Source organism: Euleptes europaea, chromosome 5 (assembly GCF_029931775.1).
Source record: "Euleptes europaea isolate rEulEur1 chromosome 5, rEulEur1.hap1, whole genome shotgun sequence".
NCBI lineage: Eukaryota > Metazoa > Chordata > Lepidosauria > Squamata > Sphaerodactylidae > Euleptes > Euleptes europaea.
The window spans coordinates 109,596,605-109,618,339 of NC_079316.1; the positions used below are offsets into that span (position 1 = coordinate 109,596,605).

A 21,735-nucleotide genomic window follows, 5' to 3' on the forward strand; every position below is an offset into this window, starting at 1 on the left:
TCCTGGAAATTAAAAACATTTGACGGGACAGAATCAGGGCCTGGGTATAAACCTACCGAAGCCCGGATCAATAGCTGGGGGATAATGAGGTGAATTAGGAGCCCCGTGGCGCAGAGTGATCAGCTGCAGTACTGCAGCCCAAGCTCTGCTCACAACCTGAGTTCGATCCCAGCGGATGTCGGTTTCAGGTAGCCGGCTCAAGGTTGACTCAGCCTTCCATCCTTCCGAGGTCGGTAAAACGAGCACCCAGCTTGCTGGGGGTAAAGGGAAGATGACTGGGGAAGGCACTGGCAAACCACCCCCTACAACACAGTCTGCCTAATAAACATTGGGATGTGACGTCACCCCATGGGTTAGGATGACCTGGTGCTTGCACAGGGGACCTTTACCTTTTAATGAGGTGAATTGACCAGAACTCAATTGTTTACTTTTTTAAAAAAGTGAAAAAGAATAATATTTATTCCAAAACACACAACTGAGGTAAATATGAATGCTTAATCAGGACTTCTGGGACATCAGATTTGAAACAGTACGTGCCCAATTTTTTTTTTTTTTTTTTGGTGGGGGGGAGCTTTCCAAGGCAGTTTTATTAATAGAAATAGAGAACTCTGCTGCCAGTTCACAGTGGGGTTACCAGGTTGCCACCATACCTTCTCTCACACACCAGCCCCCACACTCAATCCCACAACAGGAGCAAAAGTGTGTGGGGGGGAGACACTGCATTGCTCGACACTCTAGGAATTTCCCTAATCTGTATGGTTTTTACCATAGAGATTGGAGGGATCCTTACAGCGTACTGCAACACCTGCATTGCATGACACTCTAGGAATTTTACCATAGAGACTGGAAGTATACCTATAGCATACAGCCTCCACATTTTTAAGAAACATGAAATATAATGGCTGATTATTTTTTTCCCATCAAGTGTTCAAAAGCAGTCAGACTCTCTTACCTCTGTAAAACGGCTGGATGCTTTGGGAGCGCTCTTCACTAGGTTGGACAATGTTTAGTGACTGCTGCAATACAGGGAACCCCTCTGACTCCACACCCTGGGGGTGACATGGATTTCCATGATAAACAGAGGAAAAAGGAGCAGGAATATTTCAGTTTCTTCATTGTCCTCCCCTCCCGAGAAACACTTAGCCTTCTAATGTAGATGGTTAGAATTACTGTGAGATTCCAGTCCAGTAGCACCTGAGAGACCAAAAAGATTTTGGGGAAGATTTGACTTTCAAAAGCTTATACCCTGGAAATCTTGTTCACCTTTAAGGTGCTACTGGACTCTAATCTAGCTCTTCTACAGCAGACCCACATGGCTACCTTCTGAAACTCTGATTCCTAGTGGTATTGGTTACCTTACTTCAGTGGTTTTTCAGGCTTTCTGAGTCTGAAGAATCTTTTCCACATTGACCTGTCTACCAAGGAACCCCCACACATCCTCACAAGGGAACTTTCAAGAAGATTCTGGGCCAACCCTTCATAGCTTCTGAGATTTGACAAGATCAGGCTAGCCTGGGCCATCCAGGTCAGGGCTATATAGATATAGATAAAATGTCAAATATTTTCCCAATGTCTCAATGTGGAAATTATTCCAAGACATTTTGAAAACTTGCTCAACCAGCCACAGGTTACATTCACGCAGTCGTAAAGAGTGACTATTTGAACTGGGTACTCGCTTAAGTGTGAGTTCAAAGGGTTACATTTTCATCCATACAAATAAAGCCCCTCCCCATAGAAAGTCTAAGTCTAATATATACCAGTTGGCCACGGTATGAAACAGGATGCTGGACTAGATGGACGATCACTTTGGTCCAGCAGGGCTCTTCTCGTGTTTTTCCACTTGTTTGTGGTGTGGCGCAAACCCCCTCCCCCTGTAAAGCATGCCTAAAACTGAATTGGGATGTATGTTTTGAGTAGCAATACAAGTCAGGTATTTGGAGACATTTTTATCTGCTTTTCTGTCGGAGCTGCCTTTTTCTTCATTTACAGGTAGAGTAGCCCTTATCCCTAACATCCCATATCCAGAGTGATCCGAAAACCAGACCCTTCAAGCCGGAATGGAAGCAGATCCGTGTTTCCTGCTTTCAATGTTTCCTCTCACCTAAAAAAATAAAATGAAGCGTACACTGCATCGTAAGTGGAGACTGAATTTGTTTGTTTGGCAATTTGTTTGTTTGTTTGTTTGTCATTGCTCTTGTTTAACAGCTGATACGGGTATTCTGGCGAGATAGTTACACCTTTGCTTTCTGATGGCTCAATGGACACAAAATTATTTTAAAATATTGTTTAAAAGTACATTCAGGCTTTGTGTATAAAGTGTACACAACACATAAATGGATTTGGGTCCCATCCCCAAGATATCTCATTATGTACATGCAAAAATTCCAAAATATTCCAGTGTACGGAAAGATGCGAAATACGGACCACTTCTGGTCCCAAGCAGTCTGGACAAGGGATACTCAGCCTGTATTGAGTGTGTGTGTGTGTTAAGTGCCATCAAGTCACTTCCGACTCATGGCAACCCTATGAATGAAAGTCCTCCAAAATGTCCTATCTTTGACAGCCTTGCTCAGATCTTGCAAACTGAGGGCTGTGGCTTCCTTGATAGAGTCAATCCATCTCTTGCTGGGTCTTCCTCTTTTCCTGCTGCCCTCAACTTTTCCTAGCATGACTGTCTTTCCAGTGACTTTTGTCTTCTCATAATGTGACCAAAGTACGACAGCCTCAGTTTAGTCATTTTAGCTTCTAAGGTCAGTTCAGGCTTGATTTGATCTATAACCCACTGATTTGTTTTTTTGGCAGTCCACGGTACCCGTAACACTCTCCTCCAACACCACATTTCAAAGGAATCTACTTTCTTCCTATCAGCTTTCTTCGATGTCCAGCTTTCACACCCACATGTAGTAATAGAGAATACGATGGCATGAATTAACTTGATTTTGGTTGCCAGTGACACAACCTTCTTTAGGATTGTGATATTCATTTAATTTGACCAGAGATGGAAAGAAAATGTACTGACAAGTCTCCAACACACATATCAGATGAAGTTATAAAAGTGCTTACAATCACAGAAATATGCGGGTTCAAATGTTTCAGTGCCACCGCCGAGCCAGCTAGCAATCCGCAGTGCGCCCCTGCGGGGAAGATCACTGCGTCCAGTTTTGGCACCTGTTCATAGATTTCCATTCCCATGGTTCCCAGCCCTGATAGAAACACAGCATTGTCTTCCCTGCAGAAGCAAGCAGAAAGGAAAGATTCACTTAGGAACAGCATAGGACACTCTCATTTTTTTGTCACCTGAAAAAAATGAAGAATTTAACTTTTGTGAGCATATTGTTAAAGCAGTTGCAAATTCTTTAAGTAAAACCCTCTTTTAATATGTTAATTTTCGTATTTCAAAATTTCTAGTGTTGCAGAGACATTTGTGTTGGGTTTAGCATAGAAAAAGACAGAGTGAAACAAATGTAAAGGTGACATTGGTGTCATAGACACATCCTTACAGCTGCAACAGCAGGCCATGATCCAAAGAACTCTTTCCCAGGAGGAAGCCCTATTGAGTAGAACGGGACTTAATTCCAAGTAGACCTGCTCCCCGAGTTGCAAACCACTTGTATTTGGGAGAAATTGCCACTTCCATCAAAGAGGTAGGTGGGATTGAACAGGAAAGCTGACAGAGGACATATCAAAAATGTACACATTGGTTTGGTATTTGTTTTATTGTCTTGACTTCACCCAAAGAATGTGAGAAATGACAGTGGTGAGAAAAATGTGTTGGGGGGTGGGGAGAAGGAAGGGTAATTCTTTGTTGGAGAACCCTACAAACCCTTTTGCAAAACTCCAGTTCCAGATGTTCTCTGGACAGAGAGGATTAATGACAGGTCATTGGTGAAAGGTTGTATAAAGAAAATTTAAATGAACCAGTTTAAATTGGCGAATGTCCACTCCCTTCATCCCAGTGTGGTTAAGAGCAGAGGTTTGGAGCAGTGGACTCTAATCTGGAGAATTGGGTTCAGTTCAATTCCCCACTCCTCCACATGACGCCAAGCTGGTTAACTGGGTTGGTTTCCCCACTCCTCCACATGAAACCAGCTGGGTGACCTTGGGCTAGTCACAGCTCTCTTAGAGCTCTCTCAATCTCACCTACCTCACAGGGTGTCTGTTGTGGGGGGGGGGAGAAGGTGATTGTAAGCCGGTTTGATTCTCCCTTAAGTGGTAGAGAAAGTCAGCATATAAAAACCAATTCTTCTTCTTGTTTTCCCCTTGGGAACTTTCCAAGTTGTTTTGGAGGCTATTTTAATTTGCAGCAAAATCAACTGGCTATCAAAAAATATCTGTTCTGGCTTTGCAGGGTGTTCTGAGTAATTTTACTTTTGCTCTTTTCTGTTCTCTTCTTATCCAAAATACAAGCTGAAGAAGCAATATAATTTCAGACCATTCTCTTGTTATGTGATGATGGCGGAGGAAGTTTGGCATTCAGGACAAAGTGAGCAATTTTCAGGAAATTAGAGCTTTCAATTTAGAGCGAATTGGAGAGTGGACCAGAACCATGTAAGTCTTTCCACAATCTGCAGCCAAAATTGGATACCTTAACCTCATACTTGGAGGACCTCCCTGAAGGCTCGGAGGAGGATTTAAGGTGGCCTAAAACTCAGTTGGTAAAACCGAGTCAGCCGATTAGGAACAAACAAAGCTCAAAGAGTGGAAGGCCGTGTCAGGGCTGAAAAATCGGGAGAGAGGCGTTTCTAAAAAGCGACTTTCCTTTTGTTAATCTGCAGGATGACAGTGGAAAAAATTACAAAATGACTTTTAAGATAACTGTACGCCATTTTCCGTCAGATGGAGAATCCAAATTAGGATCCAGGATACTTATCACTTTTCGGTCATGGCTGGCAGGAAGGGAAATGTTCTCATCCTGTGGAAAATAGATGTGGTGTATTTTCCATTCTGGGACTTTCACAGAACAAATGACCGCTCCTTCTTATCCTTGGAAACAATGCACACGGAACTCTCATGCCACCAAATCTGCTCTGAGTGACTCCCCCCCCCCCCCAAGGTATCTATCTAAGCTAGGTTGGAGAGAGATTGTAGGACACATGTCCGGCCTCATGGTGGAGAAAGGGAGAGAGAAGAGAGAATGACCAGAAGGAAGGAACCCCTAGGAGTAGCATTCTGGGTAACAAAGGGAAAGCAGCAGAAATAAGCAAAGGAAAGGTCAGAGATAGGCTTGCCAACCTCCAGGTTATAGCTGGAGATCTCCTGCTATTACAACTGATCTGAAGCCGATAGAGATCAGTTCCCCTGGAGAAAATGGCAGCAGAGCCTCTTTATCTTTGCAAAAACCATTTGGCTTCCTTCAGGAGAGGGTAGAGATCGGTTTCTAATCTAGCCTAACTAACCTGGATCTACAGATGCAGGAGCCATATCCTGCCCTCTAGGTGCCAAGTAGGATTGCCAACCTCCAGGTACTAGCTGGAGATTTCCTGCTATTACAACTGATCTCCAAACGATAGTGATCAGTTCCCCTGGAGAAAATGGCCACTTTGGCCACTTTGGCACACTTTGTGTTCCAAAGCAAGAAAGAGTCAAGCCTCCTTTTTCTCACAAAGCCCGCCCTGGATTTGGTTTCTTGGACACGCTGCAGAGTGATTCAGTGCCAGGAGTAGAGAGTTGCATATTGGAAACTGGTTCATAGCCTGTCCCCAGGCTGATCAGTGCTGGCTCCAATGAATCACTGTATATGTTGTCTCTGTTCGGGTGATCACAAACTAATTTCGCTCTGAATGGTTTCTATTCTGCTTGGATTGAGAGACCCTTGAAGACTTGCAGGAACTCTTGTACACTTCCCCCCCTTTTATTTACAAAACTACAAGCTGAGCAGCTGTAAAGTCAGCACTTAGGGTTGCCAAGTCCAGGTTGGAAAATTCCTGGAGATTTTGGGAGCAAAACCTATGGAGGACAAAGCTAGGAGAGAGGAGGGACATGAGTGTGGTAATAATGCCATAGAGTTCACCCTCCAGAGAAGCCATTTTCTCCAAGGGACCTGATACCTGTAGTCTGGAGATCAGTCGTAATTCTGGGCGATCTCTAGGCCCCACCTGGAGGTTGGAAGCCCTAAACACAATGAGAATTAGCAGTCTCATTCTTAGGGTTGCCAACCTCCAGGTAACACCTTGAGATCTCCCACTATTACCATCAATCTCCAGGCAGCCAAGATCAGTTTCCCTGGAGAAAATGGCTGCTTTGGAGAGTGGACTCTATGGCATTTTAGCTGGCTGAGGGCCCTCTCCTCCCCAAACCCTGCCCTCCCCAGGCTCCACCCCCAAAATCTCCAGGTATTTCCCCACCCAGAGTTGGCAACCCTACTCTTTCTCCTTGACCAGCACTCCAGGATTCTCTGAGCAGTTTCTTCTCCCAGAACTTCAGAGACTTAGTTAACCTGTGTCTTGGTAGCAGAGGATGCTTTCTGGCACAGTCTTCATGTCAGCAATATTTAGTTCCAGCATCTGGACCGCTGTTGCTACAGTCATCTCAAGGACTCAGAAGGGTGCGGGTTCCAAAGACTGAGCTGATGATAAATGTTTCTTTCTGCATTCTCAGTTTTTCTCTGAATTTTCCAGCCTGCTTCCACACAGCAATGGTTCTCCGTCTAGGCAGAGGCATTCTCAATGGCAGCCAAGTGTCAGCATGACAGTTTCCCTTCCACTGTCTTGGCCTTAGACTAGGGTTGGCAACCTCCTGGCAGTAGCTAGAGATCTCCTGCTGTGACAACTGATCTCCAGCCGAAAGACATCAGTTCCCCTGGAGAAAATGGCCACTTTGGCCATTGGACTTTATGGCATTGAAGTCCCTCTCCTCAGGAAACCTCCTCAGGCTCCACCCCAAAAATCTCCAGGTATTTCTCAACCTGGACCTGGCAACCCGAGCTTAGACCCCCCACACAAACACTCTCCATGGTTGCCACTTTCTTCTGAGCCACTAGTGGCCTTTTTGGACTATTTTTTAAAAATGGGTAATTGCTAGACTGCCATAGCATTTGGCTTTTCCACATTCTCATGTTCCTCATGTGTAACTTCCTGTTTATTCATCCGGTGTGTGTGTGTTCAGTTCCACACATGCTTTGCTCCCTCTAGTGGTCGATTTGATATCACATGGGTTTAAATACAGCATATCTCCCTGCAGATTTAAACAGAAGTTTTTAATGCTCTATTTAAATCTGTGCAAAGTTGAATTGATCACTAGAGGGGGCAAAACATGTGTGGAATTGGGGGAAAAACCAAAGAAACAAGAAATTAGACACGAGGAACATGAGAATGCGGAAAAGCCCATTGAAACGTTATAAGGATCTGTTGCTACCATCTACTCGTTCTTCTGAATTCCCAACTTTTGTTAAAAATGTACATCTCTAGCCCTTGTCTAGCTTTGAATGCACTGAACCCTTAGCTTGGCTGGCGGTGATAGAAAGTGTTGTCAGTTTGCTGCTATCTTACGGTGACCTCTCATGGATGGTTTGCCATTGCCTGCATCTGCATAGCAACCCTAGACTTCCTTGGTGGTCTCCCATCCAAGTACCAACCAAGGCTGACCTTGCTTAGCTTTTGAGATCTGACAAGATCGGGCTAACCTTGGCCATCCAGGTCAGGACAAACTAGCCTACTGACTACTTTTAAGAGGGTTTTGGTGAGTTCCCTCGGCTTAAACCCTAAGTGAGCCAAGCTACTAATGAAAAACTGAACTCTTCTGATGGGCCCAGTTTGTGTGTGGGGGGTGCAGGTGGGATGTACCTATGACCAGTAAAACACCCACTTACTCTTCAAGATACAGGTAGCCATTTTCCTGTGCCAGTCTCCTGGCATGCAGCTGGGAATCTCTCTCTGTGGCGCCATAGGAAATTACCATGGCCCCATATTCGCGGCACATTTTCACTTTGGCGGGCGAGGTGCTGGTGGACATGATGACAAACACGGGGATGCGGTGCTCCGAGGCATGATAGGCCACCGCCATGGAGAAGTTGCTGTCCGAGGCAACGATCACCCCTTTTCTTTGTTGCTCCTGCAGAACATGGTTAAATATAGGACGCTGGTTAGCAACTAGTTTGACTGCAGGGCCAGTTTGAGGAGAGGTAAGAAACTGCGGGGGGGGGGGAAGCCCCTCAAAATATGGGCTACTGGCAGTCATAAAATCATAGAATCATAGAGTTGGAAGGGGCCATACAGGCCATCTAGTCCAACCCCCTGCTCAATGCTGGATCAGCCTAGAGCATCCCTGACAAGTGATTTTCCAGCCTCTGCTTAAAGACTGCCAGTGAGGAGGAGATCACCACCTCCCTAGGCAGCTGATTCCACTGTCGAACAACTCTCACTGTAAAAAAAAACTTTTTTCTAATATCCAGCTGGTACCTTTCCGCCCGCAATTTAAACCCATTGTTGCGAGTCCTATGATCCTCTGCTGCCAACAGACACAGCTCCCTGCCCTCCTCTAAGTGACAGCCCAGATACTTAAAGAGAACAATTATGTCCTCCCTCAAAACTCCTTTTCTCCAGACTGAACATTCCCAACTCCCTCATCCTTTCCACATAGGGCTTGGCCACGATTTCCTCCAATGACACTCCTTGACTGGGTTGACGATCAGGGACCAGAAGTTATCTTCAGGGGTCAGATCACATCAGGGGACCGCCAGTCGCCATCTCTGCAGCAACTGCTATAAGACTACAATGTAGTCTTGCAGATAGTATAATAATAATTACCTGAAGGGTGTTGATATGGATGCCAACTATCCTGGAGGAAAATGTCCTGTCCCTTTAACAGAGGCTTCAAGTCTCTCTCTCCTCCCCCTGTTCTTAGACGGAGGTCTTGAACAATAAAACCATTAATCTTAAATAAGACCCATCTCTAAAAACACCTCCCTTCGACTCTTCTCTGCAGCCTCCAAAAAACGAGCGACAAAATAAGTATGCTGAGTGTTAGAGTCTTCTAAGAGGACCTGAACCTTTTGCTCCAAAGTTGCTCGAGAAAACGTGGACCATTTGTTAAAACATCGTATAATCCATTTTAGCCTAAATTGGGACACGTAAGGACAATACAAAAGGATATGTACCAAGGAGTCCACTGACTGAAGAGGGCAGGGACACAGCTGGTTTGAAAAAGGGATCCTTAGCATATGGCCCAGAAAAACCATTGAAAAGGGGCAATTAAATCTTGAATGCATAAAGGTTCTGCATAACTTTGGACTAACCAGAGAATCCAGATAGGAAGGAAGATAACAGGCCCAGGGCAAGTGGAGAACATGTTCTCTGAACCTCAAAATGAGTGTAATTCTCATCTCTAGCATAGAGAGGCTTCAAGTGTGGACGTTTTTCATGGCACGGAGGTAAATAATATCACCAGGTAAATAACATCCTGCTTAGCCTTTATTAATGGCAATGGACATTTTTCTCCAGGCCAGCTGACAACCCTAAGTACACACAGATCAGCAAATGATGCAGTGGCAGAATGTGGCGTACAGAGGAAAGAAACAGTTGAAATTCTGAGGGCCCAAACAGATGAAAGATCACACGTTCCATTCTTTCTACAAAATGCAGAATGTTTCAAATAGTGATACCAAATGAAAGTTGAAGGGTTAAACTCTTTCTCCCTTCCCTGCATGGCCCCAAGGCAAAATTGAGGTTGTGAAAGCCAGCAATTTGCATTTTATGGATAGGACAAGACTTTTATGGACAGAACAAGATAGGTAATCTTTGTCTGGTCTGGTCTGTCTGATCCCCTTATTCGTTGGCTCTGGATACGACACCTTAGGCAATTTTGTGGATAGATGACTCCTTTGGGGAAAATGTCTCTTTCTCAATTAAGTCTTGTGTAACTAAAAGTCAAGCACCTCAAAGAAAAAGTATGATCCAAAGGTCACAAATAAACTGATTTAGGAAACTGCTCTTTTGCTCAGATACTTACATTTTGCCCCACAGGTTTCCCTACCTGTTGTAAAGACATCAGAAGGTAAAGTACACCCCGCTCCTTGACCGATCCTGTATACTGGAGAAACTCTTTCTTTAGATATAGGTCCATTCCATATTGCTTCGAAAGTCGAGAATACTGAAAACATTAGAAACAATAGTCCTCAAATTCGAGATAAAACAGGTCTCTGAAAACGCGGGCAAAACGCGGGGAAATGGAGGGGGAGAGTGAGGCGACCTCTGATGGTCAGAAACGGCATGCATAATCCAAACAAACACCCGAAGTTGTTGGAGGGGTGACGGTGAGGGGAACAGCCATGCATAAAATACCTTAATCAATATAATGTCCATCTATTCCTATTCTGGCAGTAGTGTGACTGACGTAGGTGGGGTTAGAGGGATGACACAAAAGATCCTTTTCTAAAATAAGGAGTAGAAAAGAGCAAGAGTCCAGTAGCCCCTAACAACATTTCTGGCAGGGTATGAACTTTTGTGAGATTCAGAGAAGTGAGCTGTGACTCACGAAAGCTCATACCCTGCCAGAAATTTTGTTAGTCTTTAAGGGGCTACTGGGCTGTTGCTCTTTTCTACTGCTGGAGCAGACTAACATGGCTAACCATCATAAAATAAGGAGATGTTTTTGAACAAAATAAAACGAGAGCTTTTTTGTGCAGCACGGTGAACGTTTTTAGTCAGGTACCATTCTAAAGTTCCAATTAATGTTGTTGCCAAATATTTCAACTATTTTTAATGAAATTTTCATTTTACTTTCAACACAACATAAAACAAAACATACAACATATGCACTTTTTAGGTATGACAAGACATTTATCAGTTATTATTTGGAGCGATTCTATAATGATCTATACCTTCTGCTATTCTAAGAAATAATTTGCACATCTAAAATATAATATATAAGCAAACCTTAAATGGGAAAGAGGAGGGAATCTAAATATATACTCATACCTTCTTGCAGGATACATGAATTGCAATTCTTATTGTTATATAATTTCAGATATATGTAGTAAGCTTTTCAGTCAGCCCATATATGATAGAATGCTTGGCAATACATAATTATACTATATGTTTTCTAGATTAAATAATATAAGCTTTAAAAATATTTCAACTATTAACGTGGCTACGGTAGTGGGTAAGGTCTAAGTTAGCCAATCCGCTCAAAATTCTACTTTTCACTCACACACACCACAATTCACACAGCCTGCTAGGATTCTGTCTTTCTGCACTTGTATGAGCCCCACTGTTGAGCATTAGGTAGCGAGCTTTGTTTCATTTCAGACAGGCAAGAGTTAATATTGAGGTTAACCATCTCAAAGGTATGATGTAACTTGTAATATGTTAATCTAGCATTTGGTCAGTGAAGAGCATCCGTTGGAGACATGCCGCTTGTCATGTACACAAGCAAATCTGCATTTTACTGTGCTTTCCATATATCCTTTGTTTAGTAGAGAAAGCACAGTCCTAGTTAACTTTTGACCATCAACCTGGAAGGATGGAGGGGCGATTCTTATATCTAGAAATGCCTCGTGTTTAAGCTTAGTGCCTGCCAGAAGCATCTGGCAGTATAGATAACTGTAGAGATGTAGAAAGAATTTATTTGTTTTATCTCCCGTGAACTCTATCCCTGATTTAGTGAGTAAAGGTTGTCTGACTAAGACAAAAGGACTTTGTCTATTTTTGTGCGTGTGTGTGACTTACTATATTTTCATTAGGCCATAACCAAACGATCCAATCCTCTGAATTGGTAGCAGATACTAAGAAGTAAGGCTCAATTCTAACAAATTGGTAGCTTGGATGGTTCTTGGTTATTGGCTAATGAAGTGAAGTTTAAACGCACACTTTTTGAATTGGGATTTTTCACTGGAGACGAAGAAACGTTAGAAACGCCTAGAGGGAATTTTCCTGTACTTGAGCCGTCAGCCTTGTCTGTGACGGATGACAGAGAAACTCAACCCCCCCCCCCCGCGCTTGTAACCGAGGAGAGGAGGCGAGAGCTGCAGGAATAGCGAACGACGGAGAGCCTTCAGGATCCGGCAACGCCGCACAGAGCACCTCAACTTCCCCAGACCAGGGAACCGTGAGTTTAAATGTTAAGGGGACCCAATTTGTAGCAATACCACACATCAGCCAAACTTCTTTTCCCGTATGGAAAAGGACTGTTGAATTTGCTTTAACTGCTATTGGGGTCAGCCACATTCTGGAACAGGACCCACCAGCCAATACTGATAGTGTGGAATATAAAAACTTTAAGAAATCAGATGCGCAAGCAATTTGCCTGCTAATTAATGCGATCACCCCAACAGAATCCAGCATCATATTGAGTAGTAATACAACCAAAGAAATGATGGCTGCGCTTAATGAAAAGTATGGAACTGTCAGATAATCAGCTAATGGCCCTTAAGGCAACCCAATTTTCAAATAGAATGCCTGGAAATATTACTCTCCTGCAACACCTTAAAAACATGCAGGATTTGGCATAAGAGGTGAGATTTTCTGGGGGAGAAATCTCGGACAAAGACTTTCTTTACAATCTACATTGGTAGTTTGCATCCAAAGTTTAATGCAGAGAAGCAAAATCTCCTAGGCAGAGAGAATTTAACCCTTACTCAGCTGATTACTGCACTTAAGCAATTTGAAACAGACCAGAATCAGCAAGATGAACTGTCTCATGGAATGTCTGTATTGCATGTAAATGAGAAAAGAGGATTTAAACGTTTTAACTGCGGCAAACCTGGCCATAAGTCTTTTGAATGCAGACAAAGCGATTCAAAAGGGGGAACTCCCCCTCCCTCTCAGTCAAACCATGCGGAAAGACCCGGGAATCCTAAACAAAGGCAGGACAGGCAACAGTGCCAGTCAGCCACAAGAGGGAGCCATTGCAAAACTAAAGACCGCATGAGCTTGCAGCTCTCATGGTGAAAAGTGAATGCAAGGATGTTTTGTCAGTTAAGAATGATTCAAAGCATGTGCAAAGATTATTGCTTGATACAGGGGCGGAATGTAACACATGTGGCATTAAGGAAGCATATGATTACATGGAGCCTTGCAATGAAACGCTCATTATGGCAAATGGTGAAAGATATGTATGCACTCAAAAAGGAGAAATTTCATTTTGTATCCAAAGCCTTTGTGGAACTGTTATGGATCTTAAGCTGCAAGATGTGTATTATTTGCCAAACTCCAAAGAATGCTTGTTATCTGTGAAAAAGCTAGCGAAAGCTGATTTCCATGTGACAATAGGCAAAGAGGGATGTCGTTTGTTTGATCCAAAAGGGAGAGAATATAAAGTTATAACAGACGGTTCTCATTACTGCTTGGAAAATGTTGCAGATCAGATAATGGACTTTGATAGTGATTCTCAGAGTGATGATGATGAAAATGATTTTTGTGAGAATGAAGATGATGATGTTGTTGATGAGCAAACAGGATACTTAGCTGCTTTTAATGAAGGATTGACAGAGCAGAAAGCTACAGATTGTGCTCATAGAGAATGCATGTTTTCTTGGCATGTGAAACTTGGCCACAGAAACTTTAAGTCTGTGAAGCAATTGCTGATTGATTGTGATGTGCCAGTAAAAGAATGCTCTGAGAACAAAGAACTTTGTAAAATTTGTCTCAGGGCAAAAGGGACTACTCCAAGGCATGTGCAGAAACCCAGCAATGTTAAAGCAGAAATTTTAGAAGAAATACATTCTGACTTGATTGGCCCACTCAAACGAACAGCAGGAGGGGCAAAATATATTTTTCATTTTATAGACAGAGCCAGTCGATATGCTCATGTCTACTTGTTGAAATCAAAGACTGAAGTAGCTGAAAGATTTAAAGTTTATGTCGCTCTGATGAGGAATAAGCACAATAAAGGAATACAATTGCTGTACACTGATAATGGGACTGAGTACCTTAACAGAGAAATGAAAGAGATTATTGAATCTGAGGGAATAGAACATGCTACATCAGTTGCATACACCCCCAAGCACAATGGGTTATCAGAGAGATTCAACAGAACTCTGATGCAGAGTGCAAGATGCCTTTTGCTACAGGCAGGCTTACCTTACCCCTGCTGGGGAGAATGTGTAAATACAGCAGCCTACCTTTACAACAGGACAATTTCAAGTGCTATTAACATGACTCCATATGAGAAATGGAATGGCAGAAAGCCTAGTCTGAAACATTTGAAAGCTTTTGGATCTCGTGTGTTTGCATACATCCCGAGAGAGAAAAGGGGAAAAATGGATCCTACTACAGAACTTGGAATCTTAGTTGGGTACCATCTCCACTCAAAAGGGTACAGAGTTATAAACCCAAAGACCTTTAAAGTACAAGCTTTGAATGCAGTGTACATAGATGAGAGAGATGTTATTAATAACTAGCAAATTAATAACTTTGATGATCCAGAGGTTTGTGAAGAGGAAACCAGGGAGATTTCATTTACAGCATGGGAATTCACTCCACCTGCTCCTGCAAAATGTCAAGAGACACGCTGATGGAACTGTTGACAAATACAAAGCAAGACTAGTTGCAAAAGGATTTACCCAGAAGTTTGGAACCGACTACACAGAAACTTATGCACCTGTAATTGGACACACGGCTATAAGGACTTTGCTGAGTATAGCCACCTCTAGGAATAAAGCAGTACTGCAACTGGATGTCAAAACAGCTTTCCTAAATGGAGATTTATCAGAGGAAATATATATGGAACTTCCACCAGGATTAAAGGACTGTGATACTAAGAATCAAGTTTGTAAACTTGAAAAGACTTTGTATGGACTTAAACAAACACCCACACTCAGGGATAGGGTTGCTTTGGTCGCTTTGGCTCTATGGCATTGAAATCCCTCCCCTCCTCAAACCCCACCCTCCTCAGGCTCCATCCCCAAAACCTCCCGCTAATGGTGAAGAGGGACCTGCAACCCTAGTCAGGGAGCTGTGAACACTTTACTGTATTAAAAAAATAAACTTTACTGTATTCCAAACAGGAATATACTCACTGCATATTTTTCTACAAAATTAACAACTTCCTCAGACTGTTCCCCCACACCTTTCCTTTGCCCCCCTTTTCAGAATCTCCCTCAACTAGGGTTGCCAGGTACTCCCTGGCAGGGGAGGGAGTACAGTTGCCAGCTCCAGGTTGGGAAATACCTGGAGATTTGGGGGTGGAGCCTGGGGAGGGGGGGGTTTGTGGAGGGGAGGGACTTAGAGTCCAATTCCCAAAGTGGCCATTTTCTCCATGTAAACTGATCTCTATCAGCTGGAGATATATCAGTTGTAATAGTAGATCTCCATATAGTACCTGGAGGTTGGCAACCCCAGAGGGAGGTGGGCAGATGGGTCTCACCAGCCACAAATTAAGGCCTAAGCCTCGTCGCTGTCGGCACATTGACATCACTTCCGGAAGTGATGTCATCACGTCACCGATGACGCGGGAGACACACTTGTATTTCAGCAAAAACTCTATGGTATAATTTTTTTTTTTACGATAGTGTTTTGCCCAAATACCACAGCATCTCCCACATCATCATTGATGTGATAGCATCACTTCCGGAAGTGAGGTCAACGTGCCAACGGCGATGAGACCTAGGCCTCATTTTTCGACTGGTAAAAACCCCACCAGATGGTTCAACGGTGCTGGGGGAGGGGGCTCAAAGCGGGGGATCCTCCATCTCCGACGGGGTTCTGGCAACCCTACTCTCAGCCTCCCTCATCCATTCATCTTTTTTCTTCTTCATCCCATCAACAGTCTCTCCCCACAATCAATCAGCACACAGCCGCACACCTTGCCAGCCCCCACCTCTCTCTCTGTTTTCTCTTTCACAGAATCATAAAGTTGGAAGGGACCACCAGGGTCATTTAGTCCAACCCTCTGCACAAAGCAGGAAATTCACAACTACCTCCTCCTCACACCCCCAGTGACCCCCACTCCATGCCCAAGATCCCTGGCTAATCTGGCCTGGAGGATGGTTTGCTTTCTGACCCCAAAGTGGTGATCGGCACTACCTTGGGCATGTAAGAAAGGGCCACGAGAGCCAAGCACTGAAGCAACCCTTCCTGCCCTCCCTCTCATGATCTGCCTAAGTTCCAAGAATTAGCATTGCTGACAGATGGCCATCTAACCTCGGCTTCAGAAGGAGATCCCACCACCTCCCGAGGAAGCCTATTGCACTGAGGAACTGTGCTGTTAGAAAATTCTTCATAATGTTTAGCCGAAAATCCCCTTCCCCACTCGCCCCATGGAAGATTGCTGGGTGACCTTGGGCCAGTCACACACTCCCTGTCCTGGCCCTGGTAAGTATTTGAATGGGAGTTCTCCAAGGAATACCAGGGGCATGACGCAGAGGCAGGCAATGGCAAAAAAACCCCCCCCCCAATTCTCTTGCCTTGAGAACCCTACGGGGTAACCATAAATCAACTGTGGCAGAAAAGGGGGGGAGGGTGCCCATAGCGATTTCCATGTAAGTTGAGCAAATGGGAATCGTTCTATGGAAGCCACAAAAAATTAAAAGGGAATGTTAAAAGGAGTTGTGTGACAAGTGGTGGTGACATTTTGATTCATCAGATTGAGAATAAGCCCTGTCAAATTCATTGGGCCCAATTTGGCACACAGCTACACTTCAATATGCAGCACTGTGGCCATTTGTGCGGGGGCTGTTTCCCTCGTGGTCACCCCCACCAACTGCCCTGGTGCTTCATTTTGATTATGCATCCCTTTCCTGACCGTCAGAGGTCACCTTGCTCTCCCCACGCTTTTCCGCATGTTTTGCCCAGGTTTTCCGGATGCTGTTTTGGCGAGAATCTGGAAAACGCAGGCAAAACACGCAGAAACACGAGGGGGAGAAAGAGGCGACTTCTGACGGTTGGGAACGGCATGCATAATCAAAATGAAGCGCCAGAGAGGACAGCGGGGGTGACCGTGGGGAAACAGCCCTGCATAAATGGCCTCTATGTTTTGCTATGGCTGTGCTTTCCACCTAACAGAGTTCCTTTTGCGTTTCTTTACTGAAAATAAATGTACGTATTAACCTTGACTTTAAGAGATCACAGACTGCATCAGTTGGTTGGGAGGTAGGGTTTCCCCCCCAGGAATGCCCTTATTTCCCAGCAACATTGTCTTTGGTTGAACAAAATAGCAATCAAAGAAATGATTCATGTATTATGCCCTGGCATCTAGTAAAAAGGAAAGAAAAGAATTCCACATGACTGGCTTTCTTCATTGCCATATTAGGTATTCCAGCTGATAGCCAGCCAGCCAAGTTCTTGAAAGAGGCACGCTACCAGCCCTTTGGCTCTGTTCTTTGGTAGACGGTGATCTATGCCTCATGAGGTTTTCGCAAAACTTTGATAGCTCAGCATCAAATGACATTCTGAGGAACTCTAGCTCAGGGATGTTGAACTTATTTGTTACGAGGGCCCGATATGACATAAATGTCACTTGGTCAGGCCGGGCCATGCCTCACCAGCCCAGATCGAGAGTTGGGGAGGGGTGGCTGCCTCGGCTGACTTGCGGGCTGGATAAGAGCTTTCAAGGGGCCGGATCCAGCCCGTGGGCCATATGTTTTACAGCGCTGGCCTAGAGCATCCCTGACAAGTGTTTGTCCATCCTCTGCTTAAAGACTGTGAGTGAGGGGGAGCTCACCACCTCCCTAGGCAGGCGATTCCACTGTCGAATATCCAGCCGGTACCTCTCTGCCTGCAATTTAAACCCATTGTTGCAAGTCCTATGATCCTCTGCTGCCCACAGGAACAGCTCCCTGCCCTCCTCTAAGTGACAGCCCTTCAAATACTTCAAGAGAGCAATCATGTCTCCCCTCAGCCTCCTCTTCTCCAGACTTATTTTTAAAAGTAAGTCTCTATGCTCTTCCCTTGCAGAGATATAAGGGTAAAGGCATATCTCTGAGAGAGAAGAGGGTACAGACTTACTTTTTTTTTTTAATGAAAGCTGGGAATTCAGAGAATACACTAAGCCTATTGTTAAAACACTCCCACAACACATCAATATTTCAGTGCCTTTTTTAAAAGGAGGGGTAGGGGAGCTGTGATGACACCACCGAAGACAACAGCACCCTCCAGAAGGAGAGCCAGCATGGTGTAGTGGTTAGGAGCAGTGGACTCTAATCTGGAGAACCTTCTGGTCCCAAGCATTCCGGATAAGGGATACTCAACCTGTAGTATACTGTAACACATCTGTTCAAAGAGTCTAACTTTAATAAAAGTTTTCAAGTGGTCTATTGCACAGCCTCTGGCACAGATCTTAAAGCAATCTAACAGTCATCTTGGGACCAGACAGAGAGCCAGTGTGGTGTAGTGGTTAAGAGCGGTGGACTCTCATCTGGAGAACTGGGTAGGTTTCCCCACTCCTCCACTTCAAGCCAGCTGGGTGACCTTGGGCTGGTCACAGCTCTCTCTGAACTCTCTCAGCCACACCTACCTCGCAAGGTGTCTGTTGTAGGTAGAGGAAGGGAAGGAGATTGTAAGCCGGTTTGAGTCTCCTTAAAAGGTCAAGGAAGTTGCCATATAAAAACCAACTCTTCTTATTCTTCTCCCTTGAAAATCCTCTTTATTGAAGGCATGTCTTTTATCCATGGCTGTTTCCCTCACCATCACCCCTCTAACAACTCGGGGTCTTTGTGTTGATTATGCTTGCAGTTTCCGACTGTCAGAGGTCGCCTCGCTCTCCCCTTGCATTTCCCCGCGTTTCCCCCACGTTTTCAGAAACTTGTTTTATCTCGAATTTGAAACACGAGCAAAACACGGGGAAACGCAGGGGGAGAGCGAGGTGACCTCTGATGGTCGGAAACGACATGCATAATTCAAACAAAGACCCAAAGTCACCGAAAGGGTGACCACAAGGGAAACGGCCATGTATAAAAGACCTCTGTTTCAGGGAAGTTTGTCTGACATTGCTGAACTTCTTGGAAAATCCCCTGACCAAATTCTGAGAAGCCCCTGAGCAGAAACCGACTTGTTTACATTTCAGGGATAAATCCAATTTGAGTCAGGTAAAAAGCAACCAAACTGTTTGTCGTATTTTTGAGAGAACAGAATTTGTAAACATAGGGTTGCCAACCTTCATGTACTAGCTGGAGATCTCCCGCTATTACAACCGATCTCCAGCCAATAGAGATCAGTTCCCCTGGAGAAAATGGCCACTTTGGCAATTGGACTCTATGGCATCGAAGTCCCTCCCCTCCCCAAACCCCACTCTCCTCAGGCTCCACCCCAAAAATCTCCAGGTATTTCCCAACCAGGAGCTGGCAACCCTATGTAAACCAGTGGAGAGGAATGCATATGTGAGGACCACATTGCCAAAGCTACATCCTCTGCACCCAGATGTGGCACATGTACATGCACTGTGCACAAACACTCCCTCTCACTCACATATAAATAGTTGCATGTGAACCAAAGTCTATTTTTTCTTCCTCCATCTACAGTCCAATTTCTTTATATTCAGCTGTAATATTCTCCCTTATCCCTCGTGACCTTCCTTCTAAATGGTAACATGCTTGGCATTTTCTCTCATCTCTATGATCTTTACTATAGAGATTATGGGAAATTCCTAGAGCGTCACCTCACCTAGCGCAACATCACATCCTTGCCAAATTCCACTCTCTCCAGCCATGGTACCCCAAATCTCCAAGCATTTGCCCAGGCATAGTTGGGAACCCTATATCCATTAAAGCTGTTCTAGATGAGGTTGTCAAAATGGAAGAAACACAAGTCCATGGCTGAACCAGCTAAATATTGTCACACTAACAAACATTCTGGTTCCTGAGAAATCAATGCTACATAGATGGAAAACCTCTAACACAAGCTCTTGTATTCTTATGGGCTTTGCAACCTCTCTAGGGGCCATGCAGGGAGGAAACTCCGTAATCCACAGGTAGGGAGATCCTGACACCCAGGTAAAGATTGAATGTAGTGCCAGTGCCTCTTTACGATTCTCTGTATCTGATGAGACCGAGGACTGTACTGTAAAGACCAATAGATGTTATTACGTTCTGTAGATTTGGTGGTCTTATTCAATAATAATGAACTGTGGATTATGGAGGACACAAGCTTTCAGAGATTTTCGGATCCATTCTGATGCGCAGGTTAGATCAGTTCCATCTACAATTCTTGGACACCATAAATGTGAACCATGTTCAGTTTGCCCACTTAGCCTTCCAGTGAAGGACGTAAGCTCCACTCCCACAGGTTTTAAATTCACTTTGCCTCAGTTCTCCAATTGTGGTTCCAAAAATGTGGTTTATGCCATATTATGTTCTTGCCAAAAAATGTATATAGGCAGCACAGTTAGATCTATGAGCCTGTGCATAGGCGAACACAGGTCACACATATGCTCAATGGTTAAAGAGTCTTCTTTAGTGGGGCACTATTTAGAGCAAGGACATTGTGAAAATGATCTTTTTTTTGTCCTCTGGCAGTATTGTTATCATCCATTTAACCTCAGGGATGTACAACGCACATTACTTCAACAAGAAATGAAATTTATTTTCTTATTTCGTACATTAGCCCCAAGAGGTTTAAACACAGAATTTGACCTTGCTAGCTTTTTATAAGTATATGCACAATCTTTCGCTCTTGGTTGATTGAGCTGTATAGAACGTGCTGGAGGGCATTGCCCCTTTAAATTTGGAAGCACTTACTGATACTGAAACAGGCTAATCACACACCCACCTGTGTGTGTGTTTGTTATAGGAGCTTTGTAGCTCAGGTTCTTTCCTATCCACGATTGTACGATGTAGCGAATGCCTTTGAACCCTCTGCGGTCTACACATAATTGATGAAGTTTACAGGTAGGCTAGTTAGTACTTTATGATGTATTAGTGTATTTATGTATGCAAAATAATTTGTACAGCAGCAGATGTTTGTGTACTTTATTTATTCTAGGCTGATGAAGCTTTGGGGACAAAATGTGTTTTGTCATCTGGAGAGCACATTAGTTTACCTGTTCATCTGCTGGATATTAGTATTGTATTTTTGTTAGTAATCGGTTACTTTGGCATTTGTATTATTATATTCTTGATATTGAACCATTGTGCTGTTTTTTGCTTGTTCATTACTGATCACTCAGCATAGGTCATTTTTGTTTGTACATTAGTGTTAACCTCCAGGTACTAGCTGGAGATCTGCTGCTATTATAACTGATCTCAATGCAACAGAGATCAGTTCACCTGGAGAAAATGGCCACTTTGGCAATTGGACTCTATGGCATTGAAGTCCTTCCCCTCCCCAAACCCTGCCCTCCTCAGGCTCCACCCCCAAAAACCTCCCACCAGTGGCAAAGAGGGGCTTACTTTCCCCTGCCGGTCAGCTGAGGAACAGCGGGCAATTGCCCACCGCCACCAGGCAGTTGTGAACCCTAGTTCTATGGCATTATACCCTGCAGAGGTCCCTCCCCAAACCCCACCCTCCTTAGTCTCCTCCCCACAAATCTCCACTATTTCTCAGAGTTGGCAACCCTAAAATCCCAGTTAACCTGTCCTGGAACAATTCTTGCTTTGTGAACACAAGCTTTGAGCGAAGCCACAATCCTTCAAATTGGTAGCCATTACTGTCCAGAAATCAACCAAATAACTCACAAAGAAGTAGGGTTGCCAACCTTCAGGTGGTGGCTGGAAATCTCCTGCTATTTCAACTGATCTCCAGCCAATAGAGATCAGTTCGCCTGGAGAAAAGGGCCACTTTGGCAATTGGCACTGAAGTCCCTCCCCTCCCCAAACCCCTCCCTCCTCAGGCTCCACCCCCAAAATCTCCAGGTATTTCCCAACTCTGA

General features: G+C 44.2%; 1 protein-coding gene across 1 annotated transcript in view; it reads right to left on the bottom strand.

The window, feature by feature from the left end:
- The window catches only part of LOC130478394 (L-threonine dehydratase catabolic TdcB-like), a 38,020-nt gene that overhangs the window by 11,111 nt on the left and 5,174 nt on the right, over positions 1–21,735 (bottom strand). The window contains 4 exon segments of the mRNA XM_056850535.1: positions 953–1,049; positions 3,064–3,229; positions 7,808–8,049; positions 9,970–10,086. Coding sequence (XP_056706513.1) covers positions 953–1,049; positions 3,064–3,229; positions 7,808–8,049; positions 9,970–10,086 — 622 coding nt within the window.